Source organism: Balaenoptera borealis, assembly GCF_965194805.1.
Source record: "Balaenoptera borealis genome assembly, chromosome: 12".
Classification (NCBI taxonomy): domain Eukaryota; kingdom Metazoa; phylum Chordata; class Mammalia; order Artiodactyla; family Balaenopteridae; genus Balaenoptera; species Balaenoptera borealis.
Genome location: NC_138869.1, coordinates 20,611,145 through 20,628,736, shown reverse-complemented (window position 1 = coordinate 20,628,736; position 17,592 = coordinate 20,611,145). Strand labels below are relative to the sequence as shown.

Here is a 17,592-nt window from a genome sequence, read left to right as displayed (position 1 = left end):
TTTTTAGTCTTTTAATGTATATTTCTTGAGCATTAGCGCAGACGAAGGACATTGTATTGGATACAATATTATCAGCAGTTCACAATCGAGGAGATAAATCACAGTATTATCTACATTATACAGCAAAGGCAATTAATGTTTCAAATCAAATTCTTTATGAATTAAAGTTAGGGCAAGAGCTGGGTTACAGCAGTGAAGGTAACATTCTAGCCTTTTCTTTTTTCCCTTGACTCCTCTCCAAGGAAAGGCAAATGATAAACCCTAAGTACGGAGTAAAGAGTTGGCTGAGGATACTGGCATATGCCTTTTCCTGCTGTCATAGAAAAAATCAGTGACTTAGAAAAAAAAAAGGACTTAAAGCAATAGTAAAAGAAATGTCAATGGTTTGCAGCAATTGGTGAAGTTCTTGAAAGCCTTGAATCAGTCAGAACAATTTGGAAAACTAGAACTTCGAAAATGGAGTAAGCCAGATGATAGAACATAGAAACAGCATTGAAATTGTACTTAATTGTGGCTAGGTATCTAAATATCGCCTTTTTTTTTTTTAAAGACCAGCTGTAGTGGGTCACTAGGGCTGCTGTAACAAAGTAACACAAACTGGGTGGCTTCAAACCACAGAACTTTATCCTCTTAGAGTTTTGGAGTCCACAAATCTGAAATCAAGCTCTCTCTCCCAAATTTCTAGGGTAAGACCCTTCTTCCCTGCCTCTTCTAGGTTCTGGCAGCCCCAGGCATTCTGTGACTTGTGCCTCCATCTTCACAGGGCCATCTTCCTTGTGTCTATGTTCTCCTCTCTGTGTGTTTGTCTGTGCCTAAATTTCCCTCCTCTTACAAGGACAACAGTCATATTGGATTATGGCCCATCCTATTCCAGTATGACATCATCATAACTTCACTGCATATATCTGCAACAACCCTTTCCAAATAAGGTCACATTCTGAGGTACTAGTGTAAAGGACAGACTCTTCTGTATCTCCTTTACAGTCAATACTATACGCACACTCGGAACACGTCACATTTCTGACACCTGAGGTGTGTGTTTTCCACACCAAGCAATTCTCCAACACCAGGTGGTGGGGGGTCCCAAAAGTCAATTCAATTCTGACACTATCTGCCTGGAGTTAGCATCAGATCCAGAAGTTAAGGGCTCAGTTCCCTGAGACTGGCCCCTCTTCAGACAACAACTGCAAGTCTCAGACTGTCATTTGTACTTCCGACCAACCACTTACAAATTGAGGTTCCCATGACACTCTCCTTGGGTTCAGTAATTTGCTAGAATGGCTCACAGAACTCAGGGTAACATTTATTTACTTTATGATACTTTATGTATCATAAAGGATACATATAAACAGCCAGATGAAGAGATACATAGGGTGAGATCCAGAAGGGTTCCAAGTACAAGAGCTTCTATCCCAGTGGAGTTGGAGTGTGTCACCCACCTCGCATGTAGATATGTTCACCAACCCAGAAGCTCTCTGTGATGAAAAGTACTTTACTTTTGGGATTTTTATGGAAGCTTCATCACATAGGCCTGATCCATCATAAATTCACTGCCCAGCCCCTCCCTCCTTCCTGAAGGAGGGAGGGGCTGGGCAGTGAATTTATGATCGATGGGGAGTGCTGAAGGTTCCATGTTTCTAATCATGGCTTGGTCTTTCTGGTGACCATCCTGAAACTATCCAGGAGCCCACAGCGTCACTTCATTAGGACAAAAACACATTTCATCACGCAGGAAATTCCAAGGGTTTTAGGAGGTCTGTGCCAGGATCCAGGGAAAGTGGCTAATAATCCTATTATTATTAGCCTCTACCACAATCCTATCACAACTAGGCCTTAGGATTTGAACTTATCTTTTGAGGAAACATAATTCAAGTCCTAACACAATCCTTTCAAGTTGCACACAATCCTAACACATTAATAGACCCCATGTATACACATATATACATTTAAGAAGAAATATTGGTGGTGGTTTTTTCTGTTTTTTTTTTTTGACCTGGCCATGTGGCTTGCAGGATCTTAGTTCCCCGACCAGGGATTGAACCCGGGCCATGGCAGTGAAAGTGCCAAGTCCCAACCACTGGACCACCAGGGAATTCCCAAGAAATATTGTTAAATAAATATAGCTGAATTGACCATCATATCGTTTTGTCCATAAGAAGAAAACCCAGACTCTACTATGATGTACCACTGACATCTTAGCCAAAATGAACGAAGCTAAACCCTGTGTCAAAGAAAACAGGCCTGCAAGGGAAACTGGCCTCGTGATGATGGATTCACAGACATGTGGCCAGGTGCAAGGCCTGCTGTTAGTCTGTGCGGTTCACAACACTGCGTTCCTTCTTAACAGTTCTCCTCAAGGTGTCCATTTTCCCTTGAAATCTGTAATTCTTCCTCACATAGAACCATCACAAACGAGGAGGCAGAATGAAACAAGAGAAAGTATTTGTGTTTTGGGGACTCACAGATCTAGGCTTGGATGTAAGTTCCACCACTAGCTACCTCAGTGACTCTGGACAAGTTAATATCTTTACAAATCCTTAGTTTATGCACCTGTAAAAGGGCAATGCTTACCACTGACATCCAGTGTCATTGCAACGATTAACTGGGATGAAGCACCTGGCCTGATACATGGAAGGCATTTAGCAAATGTGACTCCGTTCAACTTCATAATATATCATGTTGAAAATAAACACTTGTATAAGAACACTTTCCCTTCTGTGGAATACTAATGACAAAAGTATCGTGCAAAATAACATTTAATATAAACACAGCAAACATCGATTTTAATTAAAATTACAGTTTACGGGTTGAAGTAAATATGCTCACTTTCTGGTAATTACTATAATAAAATTAGATCATTACAGAATCGCAACCCCCGACTCACTCACAGAACAGACATTACTGGAGTAACACATATGTGCCTGATGTTTCTTTAGGGACAATATGTCAGAGACACATGTAAAAATCATGAGGAAAGTGTCACAACTTACCCCACCGACTTTCTCAAAGTGAGATCCATCTTTCTTAAAATCTGTGAGGGCCCCATTGAAATACCAGGTAAACATGATGTCTAATAGGGGGTCGTGTTGCACCTGGCAGGGCAAAATGACACTTTCGCCCACTGAGACATCCATGTTGGATGGTGCCAAAGTTATTCTTGTTGGTTCTATTGGGGAAATAATAAAGTTTTAATTAAAACTTCAGCATTTTTATTTTGATGAAAGCAATTTTCAACAGGCAGACTGTTAATCTAACTTATAGTATGTATGTGTGTATAGACATACATATGTGTCTATATACATATATATACCTCTGTATCACGAAAAGCCTTCAAGATGAAAAGAGACATTTTGATGCAGACCCATAACATATTTCATTGGATACACAAATTCTTGTTAAATGAATTAGGGTATCTAAATTTATGGGATATAGAAGTTTAAAAATTGAAGTCACCTGTAAACAAGGGTTATAATACTACTACAAAATCAATTTCATTTTAGCTTTATTGCTTCATGAAATATACCGGTAGAAATAGAAACCACTGTATTTTCAATGACTGGAAAATGTATTACTACCAAAATTTAAATAGACTCAAACTTTTGAAAGACTAGAAAAATGATGTTTAGAATAGGCAGAATACTAAGTTAAAATGTTAATTAATTTGTTTTTTCCCAAATGCAAATGTCCTTTCTATCATCACCATAGTCCTTCCATAGTTGGGAATTAAGCTTCCCTTGACTCCACTTTTCCATCGCTGCTCCCCATTTCTTTGCTCCATGTCGTAGCAAAAGTCTTCAAAAGAGGCATTTATTATGTTTTCTACAACAACAATCTTCTGATCTTCCTCCTACCCAAACCTGTGCAACCTCAAGCCTTTCCCATCTCAGTTGTTTTGACTGTTATTCTTCCTGTTGTTCACCAAACACTCTGCAGGCATCCTTCTCTTTCTTTCTCTCAGACCTCACAGTCAGTTTGTCAGCAACGCCTACTGACTCTACATGCAGAATATATGCAGATTCGAATCCCTTCCCATCAACTGCTCTGCTGCCACCCTCATCTGGGTCATTATCACTCCCGCCTGGATTACTGCAATGTCTCCTGAGGTTCCTCCCACTTCTACCCTTGACTCCCCACAGTCTGTTCTCAACAGAGCAGCTAGAGTGACCCCTTAAAAATATATTTCCCATCATTTCATTCCTCTGCTCAAAACTGTGCACTAGCCTTTACTTTTCATTCCAACTAAAAGTTGACGTCCTAACAAGGTCTACAAAACCTCCACACGATTGTCCCCAAGAAATCTACTGAACTCCATCTCCATGAAATCTTTGTTCACATCTCTCCTTCTCTGATCACTTGGGTTCATGCTCCAGCTTACTTCTCCCAAACACTCCTCTGTATTTTACAATCGTTTGCAATCTCTTTTCTTCTAAGAATTTCCTTGCCTTATATTCCTACCACTTATTTTCTTCCTACCTTTGGTAGAAGGTAAGTTTCATGTGGGCAGCATTCTTTGTCAGTTTGTTACTGAATAACCCAAGCACCTGGCACATGGTAGATACTCAGTGCTTTTCTTCAATGAATAAATGAACAAAACACATCCACAATTCTAAGTGACTCTTTTTGATAGCAAGGGTTATTCCATGGACTCAAACATCTCCAGAAAATATCAAAGATAATGGAAAAGGAGAAAGTGTACCCAAAAGATTTGACATACTAGAATAGCACAAAATAAAAGCAGACCAGCCGCATATGCTATTTATAATTCTTCTGCCCATTTTGGCAGCACAGTAACTCATGTGTCCCTGGTACACACCGTGGTGTATAAAAAAATATTAAGGACTGTTCCCTTGACTTTCACTTGTTAGAGAAAACACAAGTGCAAACGTAAGGTCGCTCTTCGTAGTGCACTGCATATTGTGAAAAACATTTTTTCCTTTGATCTTAATAACATACCACACAGTGTATCTCCATGTAAAGCAATCTTTCAGAAATGCACCTACCTGTAACAACCAAGTGTGTTGTGCCATTTGCTTTCCCAAACTGGTTTTCTGCTATGCAGGTATAAATTCCAGCATCAGCTTTAGTCACACTGGCAATTTTGAGTCCTCCATCTTTTAAAAAAGAAATTCTAAAGATACAAATGAGACAAATAAATGTAAACTAGTCACTTTTTTTCAAAATAAATAGAGTTTTTGTTAACAGAAGTATTGTCTTAAGCTACTATATTTAAGGCAACATAAACCAGCCCTTAGCCTCCCTGGGTCTAAAGAAAATTAAAAGAAAATTTATACACACATGCACACAGCTGACTAAAAAAGAAGCTCTACCAATTCAAACATTTCTTGATATGTTTACACAGTTTTACTTAACAGCATTACTTAACATTACATCGGGTTTTGGGGATGCCTTTATCTATTAAGTGTGAAATGTTTTCTAAAAATATATGGTGAGGTAGATTACTCATGGGTTAGCCGTATCAATTTGGAGAAAATAAGAAGTAGACATGACACTATTTTCCATAAATCTGAAAGTTTATGAGAAATGAGAAACCCCCTGGTGTTTCATTATGAACTTGAGAGAGTCAGATCTAACCTAGTATAAATCCATATTTTGCAAAAGAACATCTGCATGGTCACCCATGAACTACGGCAAAAATGTGGGCAACGTAAATGAACACATCTGAGTTTCTGAGCATACGCTTAAAGTACTTAAAGCTTTTGGTCTAACTAATTAACTAAGGAAACAGAAATGAACTTTACATGAGCTAGATGCTATGAGAGTCTCTGAGATCATGGTGTGAGCAAGACAGGAAGTCCCCACCTAAGAAGAACTACAATCCTGCAGCCTGTGGAACAAAAACCACATTCACAGAAAGATAGACAAGATGAAAAGGCAGAGGGTTACGTACCAGATGAAGGAACAAGATAAAACCATGGAAAAACAACTAAATGAAGTGGAGATAGGCAACCTTCCAGAAAAAGAATTCAGAATAATAATAGTGAAGATGATCCAGGACCTCGGAAAAAGAATGGAGGCAAAGATCGAGAAGATGCAAGAAACGTTTAACAAAGATCTAGAAGAATTAAAGAACAAACAAACAGAGATGAACAATACAATAATTGAAATGAAAACTACACCAGAAGGAATCAATAGCAGAATAACTGAGGCAGAAGAACGGATAAGTGACCTGGAAGACAGAATGGTGGAATTCACTGCTGCAGAACAGACTAAAGAAAAAAGAATGAAAAGAAATGAAGACAGCCTAAGAGACCGCTGGGACAACATTAAATGCAACAACATTCACATTATAGGGGTCCCAGAAGGAGAAGAGAGAAAGGACCCAAGAAAATATTTGAAGAGATTATAGTTGAAAACTTCCCTAACATGGGAAAGGAAATAGCCACCCAAGTCTGGGAAGCACAGAGAGTTCCATACAGGATAAACCCAAGGAGAAACACGCCGAGACACATAGTAATCAAATTAGCAAAAATTAAAGACAAAGAAAAATTATTGAAAGCAGCAAGGGAAAAACGACAAATAACATACAAGGGAAACCCCATAAGGTTAACAGCTGATTTCTCAGCAGAAACTTTACAAGCCAGAAGGGAGTGGAGTGATATACTTAAAGTGATGAAAGGGAAGAACCTACAACCAAGATTACTCTACCCAGCAAGGATCTCATTCAGATTAGATGGAGAAATCAAAAGCTTTAAAGACAAGCAAAAGCTAAGAGAATTCAGCATCACCAAACCAGCTCTACAACAAATGCTAAAGGAACTTCTCTAAGTGGGAAACACAAGAGAAGAAAAGGACCTAAAAACCAAACCCAAAATAATTAAGAAAATGGTCATAGGAACATACATATCGATAATTACCTTAAACGTGAATGGATTAAATGCTCCAACCAAAAGACACAGGCTTGCTGAATGGATACAAAAACAAGACCCATATATATGCTGTCTACAAAAGACCCACTTCAGACCTAGGGACACATACAGACTGAAAGTGAGGGGATGGAAAAAGATATTCCATGCAAATGGAAATCAAAAGAAAGCTGGAGTAGCAATACTCATGTCAGATAAAATAGACTTTAAAATAAAGAATGTTACAAGAGACAAGGAAGGACACTACATAATGATCAAAGGATCAATCCAAGAAGAAGATATAACAATTATAAATATATATGCACCCAACACAGGAGCACCTCAATACATAAGGCAACTGCTAACAGCTATAAAAGAGGAAATCGACAATAACACAATAATAGTGGGGGACTTTAACACCTCACTTACACCAATGGACAGATCATCCAAACAGAAAATTAATAACGAAACACAAGCTTTAAATGATACAATAGACCAGATATATATAATTGATATTTATAGGACATTCCATCCAAAAACAGCAGTTTACATGTTCTTCTCAAGTGCGCACGGAACATTCTCCAGGATAGTTCACATCTTGGGTCACACATCAAGCCTCAGTAAATTTAATAAAACTAAAATCATACCAAACATCTTTTCTGACCACAATGCTATGAGATTAGAAGTCAATTACATGGAAAAAAACGTAAAAAACACATTACTGTTTTTTAACAATAACACATTGTTAAAACAATGTTTAACAATAACACATTGCTAAAACAACACATTGTTTTATTGTTAATAAAACAATACATTACTAAATAACCAAGAGATCACTGAAGAAATCAAAGAGGAAATCAAAAAATACCTAGAGACAAATGACAATGAAAACACGATGATCCAAAACCTATGGGATGTGGCAAAAGCAGTTCTAAGAGGGAAGTTTATAGCTATACATCCTACCTCAAGAAACAAGAAAAATCTCAAATAAACAATCTAACCTTACACCTAAAGGAACTAGAGAAAGAAGAACAAACAAAACCCAAAGTTAGCAGAAGGAAAGAAATCATAAAGATCAGAGCAGAAATAAATGAAATAGAAACAAAGAAAACAATAGCAAAGATCAATAAAACTAAAAGCTGGTTCTTTGAGAAGATAAACAAAATTGATAAACCAGTAGCCAGACTCATAAAGAAAAAGAGGGAGAGGACTGAAGTCAATAAAATTAGAAATGAAAAAGGAGAAGTTACAACAGACACCGCAGAAATACAAAGCATCCGAAGAGACTACTACAAGCAACTCTATGCCAATAAAATGGACAACCTGGAAGAAATGGAGAAATTCTTAGAAAGGTATAAACTTCCAAGACTGAAGCAGGAAGAAATAGAAAATATGAACAGACCAATCACAAGTAATGAAATTGAAACTGTGATTAAAGGTCTTCCAACAAACAAAAGTCCAGAACCAGATGGCACAGGTGAATTCTATCAATCATTTAGAGAAGAACTAACACCCATCCTCCTCAAACTCTTCCAAAAAACTGCAGAGGAAGGAACACTCCCAAACTCATTCTATGAGGCCACCATCACCCTGATACCAAAACCAGACAAAGATATTACAAAAAAAAGAAAATTACAGACCAATATCACTGATGAATATAGATGCAAAAATCCTCACCAAATACTAGCAAACAGAATCCAACAGCACATTAAAAGGATCATACACCATGATCAAGTGGGATTTATCCCAGGGATGCATGGATTCTTCAATATATGCAAATCAATCAATGTGATACACCATATTAACAAATTGAAGAATAAAAACCATATGATCATCTCAATAGATGCAGAAAAAGCTTTTGACAAAATTCAACACCCATTTATGATAAAAACTCTCCAGAAAGTGGGCATAGAGGGAAACTACCTCAATATAATAAAGGCCATATATGACAAACCCACAGCCAACATCATTCTCAATGGTGAACAACTGAAAGCATTTCCTCTAAGATCAGGAACGAGACAAGGATGTCCACCCTCACCACTATTATTCAACATAGTTTTGGAAGTCCTAGCCACAGCAATCAGAGAAGAAAAAGAAATAAAAGGAGTCCAAATCGGAAAAGAAGAAGTAAAGCTGTCACTGTTTGCAGATGGCATGATGCTATATATAGAGAATCCTTTTAAAGATGCCACGAAAACTACTAGAGCTAATCAATGAATTTGGTAAAGTTGCAGGATACAAAATTAATGCACAGAAATCTCTTGCATTCCTGTATACTAATGATGAAAAATCTAAAAGAGAAATTAAGGAAACACTCCCATTTACCACTGCAACAAAAAGAGTAAAATACCTAGGAATAAACCTACCTAAGGAGACAAAAGACCTATATGCAGAAAACTGTAAGACACTGATGAAAGAAATTAAAGATGATACCAACAGATGGAGAGATATACCATGTCCTTGGATTGGAAGAATCAACATTGTGAAAATGAGTATACTACCCAAAGCAATCTACAGATTCAATGCAATCCCTATCAAATTACCAATGGCATTTTTTACAGAACTAGAACAAAAAATCTTAAAATTTGTATGGAGACACAAAAGACCCCGAATAGCCAAAGCAGTCTTGAGGGAAAAAAACAGAGCTGGAGGAATCAGGCTCCTTGACTTCAGAGTATACTACAAAGCTACAGTAATCAAGACAATATGGTACTGGCACAAAAAAAGAAATATAGATCAATGGAGCAAGATAGAAAGCCCAGAGATAAACCCACGCACCTATGGTCAACTAATCTATGACAAAGGAGGCAAAGATATACAATGGAGAAAAGACAGTCTCTTCAATAAGTGGTGCTGGGAAAACTGGACAGCTACATGTAAAAGAATGAAATTAGAACACTCCCTAACACCATCCACAAAAATAAACTCAAAATGGATTCGAGACCTAAATGTAAGACCAGACACTATAAAACTCTTAGAGGAAAACATAGGAAGAACACTCTGACATAAATCACAGCAAGATCTTTTCTGATCCACCTCCTAGAGTAATGGAAATAAAAACAAAATAAACAAATGGGACCTAATGAAACTTGAAAGCTTTTGCACAGCAAAGGAAACCATAAACAAGACAACCCTCAGAATGGGAGAAAATATTTGCAAACGAATCCACGGACAAAGGATTAACCTCCAAAATATATAAACAGCTCATGCAGCTCAATATTAAAAAAAAAAACAACCCAATCCAAAAATGGGCAGAAGACCTAAATAGACATTTCTCCAAAGAAGACATACAGATGGCCAAGAAGCACATGAAAAGCTGCTCAACATCACTAATTATTAGAGAAATGCAAATCAAAACTACAGTGAGGTATATCACCTCACACCAGTTAGAATGGGCATCACCAGAACATCTACAAACAACAAATGCTGGAGAGGGTGTGGAGGAAAGGGAACCCTCTTGCACTGTTGGTGGGAATGTCAATTGATACAGTCACTATGGAGAACAGTATGGAGGTTCCTTAAAAAATGAAAAATAGAATTACCATATTACCCAGCAATCCCACTACTGGGCATATACCCTGAGAAAACCATAATTCAAAAAGACACATGCACCCCAATGTTCACTGCAGCACTATTTACAATAGCCAGGTCATGGAAGCAACCTACATGCCCATCAACAGACGAATGGATAAAGGAGATGTGGTTCATATATACAATGGAATATTACTCAGCCACAAAAAGGAACGAAATTGGGTCATTTGTGATGGATGGATGGATCTAGAGAGTGTCATACAGAGTGAAGTAAGTCAGAAAGAGAAAAACAAATATCGTATATTAACGCATATATGTGGAACCTAGAAAAATGGCACAGATGAACCAGTTTGCAGGGCAGAAATTGAGACACAGATGTAGAGAACAAACGTATGGACACCAAGGGGGGAAACTGGGGGGGCAGAGTGGTGGTGGGATGAATTGGAAGATTGGGATTGACATGTATACACTAATATGTATAAAATAGATAACTAATAGGAAGCTGCTGTATAAAAAAATAAATAAAATAAAATTCAAAAATTCAAAAAAAAGTCCCCATCTTCACGGAAACAACAGTCTAGTGAGTGACACAGACAGTAGATGATGAAATAGGTAAATGTGATAAGTTCAGATTTTTGAGAAGTATTCAGAAGGGGTGATACCATAAAAGCAATGGCTCTAGGGAGTGTTCCCATGAGAGAGTGCTTCAGAAAACCCTCTTAGAAAAGGTGCCATTTGAACTGAGAAAGAAGAATGAGAAAGAGTTGACCTGTCATTAGTCTGATTCATGAATCTTTACTGCCCATCTTGTCTATCCAGAATTATTCTTCTTTTCTCTGAATTCCTAAAATCTTTACTATCCATACCATGCATTTAATGCTTAGAATGCCTTTTATCTTTTATGGTTCACATCTTTGATACATGAGTTTAGTATCTATCCAAAAGGATAGTAAACTTCTTAAAAGGTTTGCAACTCCAGCGTCAGCATGGCATGGTATGTGTAAACCGTCAATAAATGCCTCCCAATTCTGGGTGATACAGTAGAGCGGACAGGAAAGATGCTGAGGACATTAGACTAGAGTTGGAGGATCTCAACTCAATCTCTAAATATTACCCCATTTGTTGCAAGATTTTTAGGTGTGTGCCAAAAATGTGATTATTAGGACAAGTTTATGTATCAAAAATACACAAGATACGGATTTTATGTTGTATGTATTATGTGTGTGTGTATTTTTCATAGCTTGTGATTCACTTTCGCTTGCATCCTGGTTATATTTTCTTGGGTGAGAAAGTTGTAGGGGAATTGGAGCTGGTGCACAGGGGCCTGTTTATGATCCTGGGTAGAGCGTTCCATGTATGTTAGTTGCTCATGTGATTTTTTTAACATGTCAAGATACATTTCAAATACAAGGGTTTGAGAGCAATGGCCTGGACAGCTAATTAGGGAACACAGAGCACTATACTTCAATTTGAGGAACTACACTGAAGGGTTAAAAATTCCAAGAACTTTCGTAAGAAGCTGTAAAAAAGGTGCTATGTCTGATTTCCTTCGTGAAATCCTGGCCACTTTGTTGGGTATGAAATGTAATCTGATCACTTTTTGCAAAGAGACGATCAAAAAAGAATTTCTTTATATCTTGTCATAGAGCAGAGATTTTCTTAAACAGCGTGCAATAATAACTGAAAGAGGAAAGCCTGCAGGGAGGTACACGTGAATGAAAGCTTTGGAAATGGAGACTCTTTTGAGAAACATGGGGAGTAAGCTAAGGAAAGAGAAATCTGATCAGTAACCCCGCCTTCCTCCCTCCTGCCCAGCCCAGCCTTAGACCCCTTTCCCTAGCATCCCACTGCCTGAAGGACAAAGACCGCATCCTAAGCCTTAGCCATATCCTCCCATCAGGACCCCGCCCCTCTAACTACATAAGGCCTCATGAATTCCACCCTTTGTTTGCTCTTCTCCAGTCACACAAGCCTTCTTTTAATTGCTTTTATGCTCTTCTTGTCTTGGGGCCTTTATAAAACCTGTTCCTTATGTCTGATAAATGCGTACTCAACCTTCAGATTTTGGTCACTTCCCTGAACCCATGGGGTGGATTACGTCTTCCTGTACTGATTATAAATCATCTGTGCTTTTGTCATAGCATTTGGCAACTGGCCAATTATATACCTGTGTGCTTATTTGACTAATATTTTTCTCCTCTTGTAAGCTCAGAGACAGTAAGGTCTCTTGAAGCAAGGAGGGTGAATAGTGTCTGGATTACTCACCACCGCATTCCTAGAGCCTTGAACTATTCCTGGCACAGAGGAGATGCTCAAAAATAATGCCTGTTGAATGAATAAGTGACTGTATGCCTTTAAAGAGTCACTGTAGAAGAGATGGGATTAGTGATGGCAGGTTGCAAGGCACTGAGAACTTTACAAATTACAAGGAAGTAAATTCAGAAAGCGTGCAGACTTTTACTCACACATATATTTACATACATATGCACATATGTATATATGTTCTCTATATAAATGTGTGTGTATATATATATACACACAACTATACATATGTGCATAAATATATATGTGGAACAAAGAAAGATGAAGCAGTAGAGGGCTGGATGAAGAGAACTGAACAACTCCTAGGATAAGAGGACTGAAAATACACTTGTACTTTTAAGGAAGATATCAATAAAGGGCAAGGGACTGAAAATAAGGGAAGCACAGGGGAAACGAGGGAGGGAGGAAAGAGAATGAGAGAGAAAACTGGCTGAGAAAAGTCTCAGAGGTGGAAGGAATGAGTATCAACAAAGGCAATATTCCTGACCCACTCTGACTGCTAATCCTACTTGTCAAATTTTTGGCCAAGATCCCCAAAGAAAATAGTCCTTGATCCACAGCACTGCTCAGTAAATTTTACCTACCATTGCCTTAAAAAGAAAGTGCAGATTTGCTAGAGATTTTCCTATGTAAAGAAAGCAAGCCGATATCAGAAAGATGGTTATCAGAAGGTCTTGAAGACATTCAAACGGTGAGGCAACCTTACCTGTTCTGAGATAGAAGGTGGAAATAGAATTGAAAGCTCTAGGAGGCTGGGCAATCAACCACTCCTGAGATTAGTAAGCAATAAAACAAAGTAATGATGTCTCTTGTTGACTGAACAAATATTCAGCTTAAGCTTAGAGCTTCTGATTTGGGTACCACAGAGCAGAGATGGGCAATTTCAGGTATCTTCCCAAGCTATGAACTAGTGTTAACAGTCAATCTTTCACTACAAATATAGAACTATTAGCAATGATGGAAGAACTAGAAATCCTTTAGTGCAGGAGGTTTAATAACTCTAAATGAGCAGGCCTAGCCTCATGACTACAATGAGATAAGAAACAGTTTCAAAGGCAAGGCTAACACCTCGGGAGTCACACACAGAGTCCAAAACAAACATACTGACTCTCAAAGAACGCAAACTCTGTACATTGTAAAATTTTGAGCTAATTGGATATTTTCTTCCTCAATTGGTTCTTCCAGTAAGTTCTAAGAGGCCCACAGGGCATTTCACACAACATAAAAATAAACAATATTGAGTAAATGGATGGAGTAATTGCTTCTTAACAGAAAACCTTCAATAACCCATGCTTCCCTACAGAGATCCAAAGTGAAAATTTTATACCACTTCACTATAAATGAAATTGCTTTCTGAGCTTTCTGGGAACACGTTTTTCTGCAAATGGGTAGAGCTGAAAATGTAGATAACCATGAGTAACTCTAGTCTTGGCACAAAAAGTTAAATGAAGATTTATGAGATTAATATTCAGAAATGTGGTACTCCAGGTTGCTTTGAGAAATGTGCAATTTTAATCACTGTGGCATTTTAACTCCTTGATCAGTTTTATAATATACCTTTATACGTACCCTTTTATTGGTTTTTTCCTTTTGTAGGAAAAGAGGTTAATTATTTCACTTAACTTCACGCAGTCTGTGGTTAGTTTGGGATAAGTAAACTTAATTGCTCTAAGCTGGTCTAATGGTCCATGCTGTAGTTCAGCGATGGAATTGAATTTATGACTGTTAAGAAACCCTGTTTGCTCTGAAAGTAGACTGTTGTCTAGGCAACGTTGACCTATACTGTATGATGACATTTAAACATCCATAATAAGACACTATGTTTTAGAATGAGAAAGGTATGGAGTATTATGCATGCGAGGCAGGATTTCTGAAAACATTCTTTTCCCCCTGCCTATTTTCTGAATATTACAGTAGTTTATTCAACTTGAATTTTAACAAACACACTGCAACTCTACATTTTCTCAGGAAGCTCATCTCAGTGGAGATGAGATCACATGAGATTGTAATGATTAAACTGTTCTATAGAAAATAACAAGGCTATTTTGGACTTCACTTTGTTAGTACATATTGTAGGAGACGGATGTTTAAAATTAGCTACAAGAGAAAAGTACTCACAATGCATATATTACAGGATAAATAATGACAGTTAAGAAAATGAAATATAAATTGACGAAAACGCATGAGAAAATAAATGCCAGAGACAAAGAGCATATAGTGTATATTTTCATTTACAACCAATCTCACTTCCATATGCTTGGTAAATAACGTCTCCCCCTTGAGTTCAAAGATAACCTACAAATAGTATTTAGGAAAATAATATTAGCATTTTCATTCTTTTAGTTATACCATTTTGAGCTTTCATCTTATGAACTAAACAGTGTTAGTTTAGTGATTTATTGCTTAGAAAGTCTCCAAGGAAAAGACAGGCAGAGTAGAGAAGATTCAGCAGTTAATCATCCTTTCTCTGAGTAAGCACCAGGCTAATAATATGCGGCTGTGTTACTTTGTTGGATACACATGTTACACAGAACAGGCACCTGAAGTCCTAGAGAAACAGGGTGTGGCTCCACTCTGTAGCCAAGATAAATGTACATTTTTCACATTAATTAATATTTCCTCATATTTATAAGACGAGAACCAACAATAAAGGAACATTTTCATTACATGTATAAAACCTTTCCAAATGTACATCTATCATAACAAATATATTTGGAGCTAAATTTATTATGACAGAGACTCAACAGTTTTTTTCCTCCTAAAATGGACTCACAACTATAGAACAAAATGCCTCTAAAAAAAATTTTCCAGTTTGAATGATTATATAAAACTATTTATCTAAGTAATTCATGAGGTCCAGGCAACAGTCCATTTGAAACATTTAAATCCTCATACAACAGAGGATCTGCAAAAATTATAAATGCTCAGATGAGTTAGTAAAACAAACAAACATGACAAATCAACAATTCTCTGATGGCTCATGTATTCAAAGATAACCTCGTAAAGAATACTTAATAAGATTCAAAGGGGCCTCATATTTGACACTATTCTTCTTTGCCTGAGAGATTCATGAGTCAAATCAATGCAAATCAAGATGTCAGCTGTAATACAGAGAAAGCTGATGCAAAACTGCTTAAGTGAGAAGCTATGGTTTCCGGACACTTCATTCCAGAATTAGGCAGGCCTAAGCTTCCTGGCACATGCAGATGAGCACAGGCCCTCCCTGTAAGGGCAAGCTCCCTTCCTGTATGGTAAACAGAACAGCAGAATACATTCAATCTCTACAGGCAGGCAGACACCAAAGAGAAAGAAGGAAGACGTCTGAGCTACAATGTCAAGGTCTTCCACCCAATTTCAGGAGTCAGATGCTTTCTCTGGGGAAGGGTTGAAGAGAGACACAAGTGTTACCCAAATGGGTGTCCTTCCCCCTAGAGACTAGCAGTCCTGGAATGGAGCTCACCTCCAACAATAATGCTAGAAGCAAGATACCTTGTACGCAAAAGGGAAATTTCATTGACTCAAGGGATGTAGAAGGTGCTGGATACTTTTTGGCTGCCCAGAATCGATTCCCCTTTCTTTGGGAACCAACATAGATCTTACTTTGGAGGATTCTCTTCCACTATTGTATACAGTCTTAGTAGGAACCAGTGATGGTTCCCATCTTATCCTAGCCAAGGGGGAAATACCAGACACAGGGCAGCATTTCTCAAACTTTACTATTCACCATTCACCTGGAGGACTCAGTCCTTCAAATACCCACTGCTGGGCCCACCACCAGATAAGGTGTGGGACAGGGCCCCGGAACTTACATTTCTAATAAGTTCCCAGGTGATTCTGGTGCTGCTGATATGAGGACCACACTTTGAAAAACAGTCATCTAGGCTACGTCCTTTGGGCTCTCCCTCTGCAGACTTTGATTTGAGACACAATGATGAAAATAATGATTAGCTAATTCATTCCAGCACTTGCCCTGACAGGATGGGGCAATCCAGGATTCCTGGAGCCAACTAGCTCCTGTCCATTCCCAAGTCAGTTTCTACAGCTAATCTAACAATTTTGTTCAATATTCTTGTATTAATTCTTAGCTAGAGTGCCCAAATCCCTAAAAAATACAAGTTACTAATAGTTGGCGACACACACATTGTATTTGTTCAATAAATATTTGTTGTCTTAATGAATATGAAGGGTTCTGAGACAGTTTTCTATACAATTTTCTAATTTTCTACAAGGTTCTATCACAAATCAAGAATGGCCCCCCAAACACATGCCCTGATGTTGAGCTCTTGCAAGATGAAATGGTTTTAGCCTCACTATTTCAATTCCAAGGTCATTCTCTTTTATAGATGTCCATCAATATTTAAGTGACTCATTTACAACCTTATGCAGTGTTTCTAACCTTTCTGGGACACAAAGTTCTTTGAATATTTGAAAAATCTGAGGACTCTCTCTGCAGAACAAATAAACACATATACAACCATAACAATAACAAAAGATCTGATACGATTCAGGATGAATTGTCCAAGCTTCTGTGGACATCAGGTTAGCAACTCCTGCTAGCAATTCAACTCATCCAATGACACAGGAGTGCATTTGGAATCTCTTTGTCTTGGATGCTTTAGTGTGAATCCTTTAAGATGTGCTTTACTGAGATTTTCTATTTATATGACTGTGTACGTTTGATGACTGGCTCCTTAAAAATTATCTTGCACAAAAAGAGAGAGGTAATATTGCATAGCTCAAGAAGGTAGAGTCTTAGCTCAGACGTGCATCCACACACTGGAGTGGGTCCCAAGGTTTTCTGAGAAAAATCTCAGCCCCAATAACCTGAACTTTCTTGTCCCTCCTCCATGCAGAGGTTAATCACCATCATCTATTC

The 17,592-nt window shown here is 37.9% G+C and overlaps 1 protein-coding gene across 4 annotated transcripts in view; it reads right to left on the bottom strand.

Annotated features, from left to right (window-relative positions):
* CNTN3 (contactin 3) overlaps positions 1 to 17,592 on the bottom strand; it is a 330,473-nt gene that overhangs the window by 60,878 nt on the left and 252,003 nt on the right. For all 4 annotated transcript variants that reach the window (XM_082345351.1, XM_082345353.1, XM_082345352.1 and 1 more), the window contains 2 exons: positions 5,001 to 5,128; positions 2,991 to 3,166 (listed from right to left, as the gene is read on the bottom strand). In XM_082345351.1, the coding sequence (XP_082201477.1) occupies positions 2,991 to 3,166; positions 5,001 to 5,128 (304 nt within the window). The remainder of the gene's footprint in view (positions 1 to 2,990; positions 3,167 to 5,000; positions 5,129 to 17,592) is intronic.